This window comes from Sorex fumeus, unplaced genomic scaffold (genome assembly GCF_029834395.1).
Source record: "Sorex fumeus unplaced genomic scaffold, SorFum_2.1 ptg000044l, whole genome shotgun sequence".
Classification (NCBI taxonomy): Eukaryota; Metazoa; Chordata; class Mammalia; order Eulipotyphla; family Soricidae; genus Sorex; species Sorex fumeus.
In genome coordinates, this window is record NW_026606101.1 from 14,931,010 (window position 1) to 14,942,500 (window position 11,491).

At 57.5% G+C, this 11,491-nt stretch overlaps 2 protein-coding genes across 2 annotated transcripts in view; one reads left to right on the plus strand and one right to left on the minus strand.

Moving 5' to 3' along the window:
• LOC130030117 (transcriptional repressor scratch 2) overlaps window positions 1–11,491 on the minus strand; it is a 238,639-nt gene that overhangs the window by 153,422 nt on the left and 73,726 nt on the right. The window lies entirely within an intron of this gene.
• On the plus strand, window positions 9,211–10,649 carry LOC130030118 (protein FAM110A). Its single transcript, XM_056121310.1, has one exon. It carries the CDS (start codon window positions 9,229–9,231, stop codon window positions 10,111–10,113), a length of 885 nt encoding a protein of 294 aa, XP_055977285.1. The 5' UTR covers window positions 9,211–9,228; the 3' UTR covers window positions 10,114–10,649.

Below are 11,491 nucleotides of genomic sequence, written 5' to 3' on the forward strand. Positions count from 1 at the left end.
TTCGCCCCCATTTGGCAAGCCAAGGTGTCAAATGAGTTGGTGGAGGTGGGGCCCGTGGGTGGACCAGCCGGGAGCCTAGTGTCTTAGGTGTCTGCGTGGGGTGTTCACGCCCCGCCTGCAGCCTACTCACCTCTCCCTTCCTCAGGCTTCTGCAAGGCTGGCTCTGGGCAGGCCGAGGCATGAGCGACTGGGAGAATTCCAGAAATAGTGTGAGACCTGGTTTGGCCTGGAGGTGGCCCAGCGGGGTGTCTCTGACCCGAACAGCTGGGCTGAGATGGAACTTGCGTGGGCCACTGTCTGGAGCCTTCTCAATCCTTTGTCCTGGGAGACCAGGCTCCCCCCACCCCGCCCCCACTCTTTCCACTCTAAGTCTGTGCTCCACAGAGAGAAGCAGGTGGAAGGAAGGGGTGGGGTGCAGAATGCCAAGGAAAATGATAAACATCCGAAATGCCCCTCATGGGCTCTCAGTAGAGAATAAGAATCACGGACACCCCTTGCCGGCTTCACTCTGTGCTCCGGTGCTTGGCAGGTCTGAACTTTCTTCATTCCCACGATGATGACGGGAGAAAGTTGCGGGGGCAAACCAGGAGAGAGAGGACATTGACTTGCATAGAGATGCCCAGAGCTAGAATTTAAATCCAGGCTCCACTCTCTGCCTCCCCATCCTCCACTCAACAAAATGCAGAGGGAATGAAAGTTGCCATTTTGGCCATTGTTGAGCTGATAGTTCAGTGGCATTAAGCGCATTAAGAATGCACTTAGGGGCTGGAGCGATAGCACAGCGGGTAGGGTGTTTGCCTTGGACGCAGTCAACCCAGGTTCGATTCCCAGCTTCCCATATGGTTCCCCAGAGCACTGCCAGGAGTAATTCCTGAGTGCATGAACCAGGAGTAACCCCTGAGCATTGCCAGGTGTAACCAAAAAAAAAAAAGAATGCACCTTATACTGTTGCAAAATTGTCACCACCATTCATGGGTAGAATTTCTTTCCCCCTCCCAGAGGGGGTTAAACTCTAACTTCCTCTTTTTTCTTTCTGCAGTGCCAGGTGACCTCTGTCTGCCTCTATGAATGTGACTCCTGTGGGTACCACAGACGAGAGGAATCATCCGTTATTTCTCCTCTGAGTCTGCTGTATTTCACAGAGTCTCGCTTCAAGGTTCATCCCAGTCTTAGCGTGTGTCAGAGTCTTCTTCCTTTTTCAAGTTAATATTCCGCTGGGTATAGATGCCACAGTTTGCCTCTTCGCCTGCCAATGGATGTCTGGGTGGCTTCCGTCTTTTGCCCTGTTGCAAATAATATTGCAAGGAGCACAGGTGTGTGAGTGACTCTTCCAGCCCTACTTTCAGGTTTTTGGGTAGAAAAATTCAGAGGTGGAATTGCTCCAGCTCCTGGTAATTCTCTTTACAATCTTTTTCTTTTTCAATTGGGTCAGCATGAGATACACAGTTACAAAACTGTTCATGATCAGGTTTCAGTCATGCCTCATCACCATATTGTTTCAGTAGTACCAGCACCGTTCCACATCCCTACAGCAGGCACCACCATCTGCCTTTCTCTCCACCCTCTCAACACTTGTTTTTCCCTCTTTTCTTGTTTTAAAAAAAGTTATTGGGCTGGAGCGATAGCACAGTGGGTAGGGCGTTTGCCTTGCACACAGCCGACTTGGGTTCGATTCCCAGCATCCCATATGGTCCCCTGAGCACCACCAGGGGTAATTCCTGAGTGCAGAGCCAGGAGTAACCCCTGTGCATTGCCATGTATGGCCCAAAAAGGAAAAAAAAAGTTATTAATTTTATTATCATAGAGTTGCTCACAATAATTGATTACATTCAGTATTTCAACACCAATTCCACCACCATTCCACCTTCCCTCCACCACTCATTACTGCCCCACAGGCAGATGCTAGATAATTTATTTTGTATTGTTTGCTATGAAGAGTATAAGATGTTTGTAAGGGTCTATCTTACAGCGATTCAACAACAACGAAATAGTATGAGATATCCCACAGCTGCGAAAGCAGCCTTGCACTCTTGGGATTCTAAAAATTTAGATAACTGGTGTCCGGAACCATCTCTGCAGTGAGCTGCTTGAGTCTGAGATCCCTTTGTGAGTCTCAGGATCAAGGCTGTTAATGCATTTAAATGGCACCCGGAGGCAGTTTGTGGGCGTGACAGCCAGAGCCCCGGAAGGGTGGCCTCTTTTTCATTTGTTCATTTGATAGTAGTATTTTAATGGCGGGAGGGGGGGGGGGACACTGTGTATCATTGTAGTTTGGATTTGCATTTCCCGAATGATTAGTGATGCTCAGAATCTTTTTTATACCTATTTGCCCTTTGGAGAAATGTCTATTCAAGTAACTATATACTTTTTTTTTTTTGTATTTGTTTTGGGGATCACATTTGGTGCTGTTCAGGGTTTACTTCTGGCCCTGTGCTCAGGGATCACTCCCAGTGATGCCCAGTGGAGCATATTTGGTGCCAGGGACCAAACCCAGGTCAGTTCTGTGCAAGGCAAGTGCCTTACCCATTATACTTTCTCTCTGACTTTCTCAAGTGACTATATTCTGAACTCTCCCCAGGCTACTCTCAGACATGTAGTCTCTGATTGAGTGGGTCAATCTTCTAGGCTCTTGAGGGCTTCACCCAGGCGTGGGGCGCTGGAGGACCTTTGGTTGGAATAATTAAGCACATCTTCACAGTTTGGTGGTATCTGTCTCCTACTGGCACCTGCTGAAACAGAGACAGTTAAAAGTTCTGCTTTATAGTTAGGGCAACCACGACCTAGAGAAGGTGAGTCTCTGACTCCGATCCTGCAATTGTCACTGGTGGAGCTGAGGTTTGGACTCATGCAGGCAGGCTGGTCCCGGCCCTGGCCCCGAGGGTAGAGTGGGGAATGTCTCTGGAGGAGCGAGTGTGTGCTGTGATCTGGAGCTGATGGTCTCTCAACTTACCTTTTACTGTTTTGTTGTGTTTTTGGCCAACACCTGGCAGTGCTCAGGGCTTTTGGGCCACTCCTGGCTCCGCACGCAGGAATCACTCCTGGCGGGTGCCATCTGGGGTGCCAGGGATTGAACTCAGGTTGCCTGGGTCAGCCTTGTGTAAGGCAAGTGTCCTACCTGCCTTATTTTTTCTCTGGCTCCAGACATGAGGGTCTTTAGAAGTGTTGGCGGCCCTGCTTGATTGGGGGGTCGGGGGGCTGCTTGAGGCTGGGGTGGGACAGAGGCTGAGGGCTGGGGTTTCGGCCTTTGAGGTAAGCTGGTTCCAGTCTTGCCACCTGGACAATTGTGTCTCTCTTGCCCCTGGTCCCTGGGAGAAGAAAAATAGTTGAGGGTTCTGGAGTTCCTGGCCTAGTGGGAGGCTGGAAGTCTGGGGCAGATGAAGATCTTGTCAATATCAGGGTATGAGGAATGTTCCGAAGGGAGCACGTCTCTGAAGGATTGGCTGGAGCTTGCCACGGGTCAGGAAGGGGTCTTGGCAAAAGTGACATTTGAAGTGAGACCGTAGGGAGGTAAAGGATCAGGGTACCACCAGAGAAAAGAGGAGTAAAAACCCCGAGGGAAGAAAGGACTTGGTGAGGTCAGGATAGCACAGGGCCCAGGCGGGCGGCTGCGGTAGGAACACAGGAGGTTAGCTATGGGGTGGGAGAGGCAGGGGTGGGGCTGAGGAGATGGACATGTATGGAGCCATGGGGGTGTTTTAAGCAGAGCTGAGATGAGATCTGCTCTCTCCTGGTAAGATACTGTGATTATTGGTCCCATTTTAGAGCTGAGTAAACTGAGGCCCAGGACCATGACGTCATGGACTTACTTCTCTCTCTGGAATCCAGAGAGGGGGAGTTCCTTCAGAGTCGCCTGGTGAAGACTCTGTCCCCTTAACGGCACCTAACCCTAGCCCCACCCCAGATGCCTGGGTTCAAATCTGCCACTTACTAGCTGTATGACTTCAGGCAAGTCGCCTCCCCTCTCTTTGTCTCAGCTTTCTCCACTCCCAGGGATGTAATTATAGTGCTTACCTCATGGGGTGGGTGTGAGGATGAAATGAGTCCACATATGTAGATACAGATATAGATGTATGTGTACACACACACACACACACACACACTCACAGTGGCAGGTACAAAGGAAGCACTTGGGAAAGCTCTTACCTAATTTATTATGAAAAATTATTGTTTTGCTCTTACTACTAGTTTTACCACTCTCTCTCTCTCTCTTTCTCTCTCTCTCTCTCTTTCTCTCTCTCCTCTCATTGATGGGTTTACAGCAGACCACTGTGGGGGATGATGGACTTGTTGCCCCCCTCATCCCTTAAAATCAAGGTCTGGAGGAGGCCTGGGCTGACTCACTCCTGTGGGGAGGCAAGCTGTTCCCTGAGTCACTTCCTATGCTCTCACCCCCTCACCCCTCCCACCCCACCCCCGTCAGACTGGTGCAGCCCCACCAGGCACAGGCGTGCAGTGGACCCCTTTAGCGCTAGCACCCCCATCTCAGGAACTCAGGGTCCATCTCAGGGGAAACTGGCCCCATCAGGTGTGCGAAGTAAAGGCTGAGACTCAGAGGACATAGCCACCTCCCTCCCCGGGGTATCTTCCTGCAGACCCCTGTCCCTTCATCTTTAAAGTGGGGATCAAATCCTTCTCTCCCAGGGGGTGCAGAGGGCTTAAGTACAGCACCCTGCATTCGAAGTGGCACCCCAAACCTCAGGTTACTGCCCTTGTTGTGATTGCTAATGTTGACAGCTTGCACCTAGCAGGGGGCGGGGTGTGTGTGTGTGTGTGTGTGTAGGGTCGCACTGCATTGATCTGGCCTCTGGCCTGCAAGGTGGGACTGTGTGTGTGTGTGTGTGTGTGTGTGTGTGTGTGTGTGTGTGTGTGTGTGTGTGTGTAGGGATGCACTGCATTGATGGGGCCTGCAAGGTGGGACTCTCATCACTCCACAGAGTGGGAGACCAGAGAGGTGTAGAAACCAGCTCAGGGACACGCAGGTGAAGAGGGGTGGCCCGAAGATCTGGCCTGCAGCCACACGGGGCAGGGGACTTAGCCTGTCGCAAACTCCCTTTCCCCCTTACTCCCGCCCAGCCGGAGATCATCCTAGCGTTGCCCTGTACATGGGGGCTGTTGGGAAGATGAGAATGGCCCAATTAATACCGAGAAGAGCAGCTGTCATGCTGGGCACGGCAGATGCTCTGACCTTCTCTGGCTGGGGCACTGAGTCGTCCCGTCTCTAAGAGGCGCAACTCCCCTGCTGCTGCCCCTGACAGACGCCCTGCGCCAGATGTGCGGGAGTGACGGGTCCAGCTGTGCAGTGGGCGGTCCCGGCTCCGGAAGAGGCCGCCTGGGCTAGACCCGGGGCTCCCCCGCCGGGTCGCAGCGCCCGGCCGACCCTCACTGCGCCGGGGCTGGGGTTCCCACGCCGCCAGGGCTGGACCAGTGGGTTCACCTGCCGCCGCCGCCGCCGCCGCCGCCGCCGGAAGTTGCGCAAGCGCCAGCGAGCGTTACCTGAGCCCCAGGTGGGCCGGGCTGGAGGAGTTGGCGGCGGCGGCGGCGCGGGCGCAGCCGGGTACGTGCGGGCCGGGGCTCGGGGGCCTCTCGCCCTCGCGGGACCTCTGGGGACGGGGTCGCAGCCGGCTCCCCTCGCCCATCCTGGGAACGCGGGGGCTGGGCCGCGGGGACCCTTCTGTTCCTCTGCCTCCAGGCCGGGCTTGGGGGATGGGGGCACCGGGGCCACACGGTGCCTGGCCAGCGGCCCGCGGCCTCCTCCGTTACTGGGGGCGGGGGTCCCCCCCAAAGCGACAACGGGGCGTCTCAGAAAGCTAGACCAAGAGCAGCCGAGTTCTTGCCAGCGTCCCCCCTGCTGCCTGTTGGGCTGACGCGGGGGTGGGGCGTGTGTGCGTGCGGGTCTGTGTTTGTGTGTGCGAGTGTGTGTCAGAGTGGGGGTGGCAGCCTGCAGGATGCCAACGGAACCTGCCAGGCACTCGGGGGCAGGTGTGGGCAGCGTTTGAAGTCGTAGGTGGGTGGCGGGGCGGCGAGCCCCGCCCGGGACCGGGGCTCTGGAGCCCCGCGCCTCCCTTGGCCCGGCTGTGAAATGGGCTGGTGCGGCTCAGCCCGCGGGGAGCGACGGGCGGTCCTTCTTGTGTCTGCGGCTCGGGCGGGCTGGGACTGACCCCTCTGGGGTGGGAGACCCCCGCGGGGGCAGGGAACAGGGCTGCGGAGTCAACGTCAAAACAGCAAGCGAAGGAACCCTGGTTCTCGGACGTGCTCGGATCGCGCGCGCACACCCCTTTTTCCTTTTCTTCGCGACCTGTTTTATCTCTCCATCCTCGCTGTGCCCCGAGGCTCTGGAAGGCCTATTTTTAACCTCGCGTCCCCGATAAGGAACTCGAGTCTGTTTGGGGCGCAGCTGCTTGCGCAAGGCTCGGCGCGGGCAGCGGGTGAGCGAGCCGGGGCGAGCGCGCGGGGCTGCAACACCCCCCACCCCCCCGCAGGCTGTTCGCCATCTGTTCGCGCCCCGTCTGCTCCCCTGCTCCCCCCAAACCCCAGTCCCCCCGGTCCGGGTCACGGGTGCGGCGGGCGGGGTGCCCTGCCCATCTGACCTCCTTCCTCCCTCTCTACCCCGGACGGTGCCCGGGGAGGGAACCGCCACCGCCGCCTGCCGACGGGTTGAACTGGTTTGGGAGGCGGCGGCCCCGGGTGGGGTAAAGTCTAGCCAAGCTCAGCGAGGCCGCGGGTCAGGTCAGAGGCTCTCTTGGGGTCTGGGTGGTCGGTCCGGGGTGGGCTGGGGGAGGGATTCCTCTTGCACCCCACAACCTCTTCTACATAAGAAGCAGCTCTGGCTCTGCACCGCGCCCTGCCCCTCACCTTCTCGACATTGCTGAAAAGAACTAAAGCCTGGGGGTGGTGGTGGTGGAGATTGGTCAGACAGGGCAGGGGGCAGGCATGTCTGTGCCAGGGCTGATGCCGTAGCATTTGCTTTTATGGGCTATGTTCGGATGAAGAGTCTAGAATTTTCCTGCATTTCCTGATGTTTAGCTTCCCGGAGACATCTGCCCCACCACCTACGCCTGCAGTAGGCTGGTTGGTCCCCTCTGGTTTATCTCTCCTCCCCCCCCACCCCCCCACCCCCCGCCCACCAGCGTTTCAGTTTAGTCCACAGCGATGGAAATCTTCCTAGGTGTTGAGATTCGGTGCCAGAAATGGAGATAGGAGGAACAAAAGAAACAAAGCCCTACCCTCACCGGGATGCTATTGTGGAGGATGGAGGAGCCAAGCGCTGGGCAAGCCAGCCAGGAGGACAATAGGTGGCGAATTGGGCCTCCCCGGAAACGTGTGGCCTTTGTAGCAGCTCTGGGAAGAAGCCAGTCACTTCTTCTTGGAGTCTTGGTTTCTCCAGCTGAGAAACTGAGCTGACCTCTTTTTAAGATTGGATGGAAGTGATTGGATGGAGTGATTGGATTGGAATGATTGGATTGGAATGATTGGATTGGAGGGAGGTGGCAGGCTGATTGGAGGGAGGGTTGCAGAAGGTGGTGTCAGATGTCCAGCAGATGCTAGAGATCTCTGCCACCTTACTCCAGACCCTCCAATTATGCTTTTTTTTGGGGGGGGTCATACCTGGTGATGCTCAGGGGTTACTCCTAGTTCTTCACTCAAGAATTACTCCTGGTGGTGCTGGGAAACCATATGGGGTGCTGGGGATTGAACCCTGGTTGGCTGTGTGCAAGGTGAATGCCCTACCCGCTGTACTATTGCTCCAGCCGCAGACCCCCACAATTCTGGAGGCCAAGGTGAGCTGGCCAGTTAGTTTTCTGCTTAATGGTGGAGAGGCGCTCATCTGTACTGTCTGGAATAGTGGCCAGTGAAGACATGGGACTCTGGAATACTTGAAATATGGCTTGTGTGATCCTGGGCCTGAACGGGGCATGTCTATTTAGTTTGAATTTGAAGTGTAGGTTGAGTAGGATTAAGTGGTTGGTGGTGGCTGTCGACTTAGACAACACAGACGTAGATGGCCAGAACTGCAGAGTCCACTTGGGGATCAAAGTTGTGCGCCCCCTCCTCCCATTTTACAAATAAGAAGGAACAGGACTTGGTTTGTGGCTTTTCTTCTGGCCATTCCAGAAAATGGGGGTAGCGGTGGGGGCATGTTGTGGGTCTTTCCTTGTGAAGAGCAGTACACTGGTTTGATGTTTGGCTCGTCAGATCCTGAAATGCAATGCTGGCACACCCTGGAGTGCAGGCTCCTGCCTCTGGCTCCCCCCCATCCTATGGTCTCTTGCGGATCGAGTCCACTGCTGCTAAGCCAGCGCTGTGGGATCTTGGCTATTTCCGGTCCTCCTAAGCAGCATAACTCAGGGCTGGTGTTCCCAGCTGATGGGCATCCATGGGTCACTGTGGGCCTGACCTCACAGTCTGTTCTGGGAGTTGATGGGCGTCTGGACTCTGCTGGGGCGGGGGCGGGAGTTTTCTATCTTCCTCTTCCACGAACTTGGCTACTTTACCTGGGGCCTAGCATGTCCAGGCCGGTGCATGGCACCCGAAAGCTTCCTGCCCGGGTGCGTGAGGGGCGGAGGTGGTAGGAGGCTCTTCCTGGGCAGTCCTGTGGGAGGGAAGGGTGGGAGTTCTGTCTCTTGATCACCCAACTCCAAGACCCCTGCTCCAGCTCCTTCCTACTTGGAGGCAAGAAACCCAACCGCCACCTTGCTGCATTTGCCAAATCAAACTGATGGCCCCTCTCTGGGCTTCAGTCTCCCTCTGCAGAATGCAGTTAATGAGACGGTCCAGTGAGCTTTGAGTCGTCCGGTGCCCCGCAGCCGAGAGCCCACGTTGTTTCTTTTTAAAGGCATGCCTGGCCCATTTTTTCCTCTGCTCCAGCTGCCAGTGTTTTGGGAACCCTTTTTTCTCTCGCTCTGCTTTTTTTTTTTTTTTTTTTTTGCAGCGCCTGCCTGGTCCCGAGAAAAAGGGCGGAGGTGTGGGCGGGGCCACAGGCCCTTCAGTGATAGCTTCTGCCTGCTGATTGGCTCCTTCTGAATCAGGGGCGTGGTCCTTACCTTTTAATAGGAAGGCGTCTGGTGCTTGGAGCGTTTGCTGAGCCTTTGTCTGAGCGTGCTCAGCTCTTCTCTTTCTTTTCTGCCCTGCAGCCGTTGCCTGTGTCCAGCTGCTGACGTTCTTGCCCGGATCCTGGCCTCTTGGTTGCTCGGGGCTCTCCAACTACAGCGCCCAGGGTATGTAACAGCCATGCCGGTGGACACGCTGACTCCTGCCTCCCGGGATCCTCCCGCCCCCCATTTCCGCCTTCGGACCAAGGTCCCTGGGTACCTGCTGCGGAGGCCCACGGATGGTGGCGCCCGGAAACCCAGCGCCGTGGAGCGCCTGGAGGCCGACAAGGCCAAGTACGTCAAGAGCTTGCATGTGGCCACCACCCGCCAGCAGCCCGTGCAGCCGCTGCTGTCCAAGCAGCCCCTCTTCAGCCCGGGGACTCGGCGCACGGTGCTGACTCCTAGCCGGCGAGCTCTGCCTGGGCCCGGCCGCCGGCCGCAGCTGGACCTGGACATCCTCAGCAACCTCATTGATTTGTGTGATAGTCCCGTGTCTCCTGTCGACACCAGCCGTACCCCCGGAAGGGCCGAGGGAGGCCGCCAGGTGCCCCCAGCCACCCCTCCACGCCCGCCGCCCAGCACCGCTGCAGTCCGCCGAGTGGACGTCCGCCCCCTGCCTGCCTCCCCTGCCCGGCCCTGCCCATCTCCAGGCCCTGCCCCAGCCGCCAGCCCAGCCAGGACCCCTGGTTTGCAGCGCTCCAAGTCGGACCTGAGCGAGCGCTTCTCCAGGGCAGCTGCGGACCTGGAGCGCTTCTTTAACTTCTGCGGCCTGGACCCCGAGGAGGCGCGGGGGCTGGGTGTGGCCCACCTGGCCCGGGCCAGCTCCGACATCGTGTCCCTGGCAGGGCCCAGCGCTGGGCCAGGCAGCTCGGAGGGCGGTTGCTCCCACCGCAGCTCTGCCACGGTCGAGGGGGCCCGGGAGCGCGTCCCCTACGGGGTGTCGGTGGTGGAACGCAACGCGCGCGTCATCAAGTGGCTCTACGGGCTGCGGCAAGCGCGGGAGACCCCGGCGGCCGAGGGCTAGGCTCCGTGGCACCCTCTGCCCCCTAAGCCACGGGAGAGCCTGCAGCCACGTGGGGCCCAGCAGACCATGCTGCCCTGCAGAATTTGGAACGGAGGCGAAGGCTCCAAGGCAAGCCTGCTTTCTGCCCGGGCAAGGACCGTCCCTGGAGAGAGTTGCCTGTTGACCTTGGGCCAACCCAGCCTCTCCCATGGAGGGGTTTTGACATGACTGTCCCCCTGCTTGGTTTCTCTCTGGGTTGAGCTTCAGGTCACTTGGATTCAGAGTGAGGGGCAGAAGACTGTCCCCAGCCCGGGCTACCCATCAGCTCTGCTCCCTTCTTCCTTTCCTGTGTCTGCCCTGGGCCAACTTCCCCTGGGGGCCCTGGCTCCGGGGCGGTGGGGGCAGGGAGGAGTGGTCCAGCCAGTCCTGGCAGTGCGGCCTGGCCTGGCCTGGAAGGGAGCGGACAGGAGGGACCGGAAGGAGGCTGCCACTGCAGCAGGCGCAGCTCTGCCTTCCCTTCTCTAGGTGAATAAACACAAATGCTTGTTTTTCAAAGGCTGGGCCATTGGATTCTTCTGTGTTCACAAGGCGACATGGTGGGAGACCATTTTTATTTATTTGTTTGTTTTGCGGGGAGGGGCTTCATAATTCAGAGATGGTCCATTGGAGGACCTGGTGGGCATGAGGGCAGAGGTTTGTGTGACCTCAGTTTTGCCTCCCAGGAGGTCCTTATAACTCCTCTGGAAGGCTGATAGGCCTCAGAGGAGGAAAGTGGGTGCAGCCACAGGGACGTGGGGCAGAGCTAGGGCAGAGTGGGGTCTCTCCTACAACAGGAAGGACCTGCAGGGAAAGGCTGACGGTACATGCACCCTCCCAACTCTGGATGTTCTGTCCCCTGGACCGCCACCCTCCCTGCCCCCATCCCCCCTTGAGTTCTTCACACACAAAAGGCAGCCACCACCCCCCTAGCAGGGTGTGGGCTTAGAGGGAAGGAAGCTCAGAGAGGCCAACCCCAAACTTTAAGGTCAGAGAGTCCAAAAATCAGGGCTCGGAAGTGGGAGTCTGAGGAGGAAGAGGGACTTGGGGAACGCAGTGCAAAGTGAGTGGCCCTGCCTTGCCCTGGTGTGACCTGGAGCAATCCCAGCTCCCTCTCTTGGGGGTGGGGGTGGGTGTGGGGTGGGGGAGATTTTAGTGTGGAAGGATCTTGCCGAGGTTGGGGAAAAAGGCGGGGGCCAGCTCTGAGGTTTCCCCCTCCAGGTTGATGACCCATGAGGAGTAGCCGGTATGGGCTGGGCACACAAAGGGTCAAAGCCTCATGGTCTCTGCCTGCCCGTGGCCAGGGGGAGCAGGAGGGGCCGGGTGGCGCTTCCTCTCCCATGGCTGGCCTGGCTTGGACGCA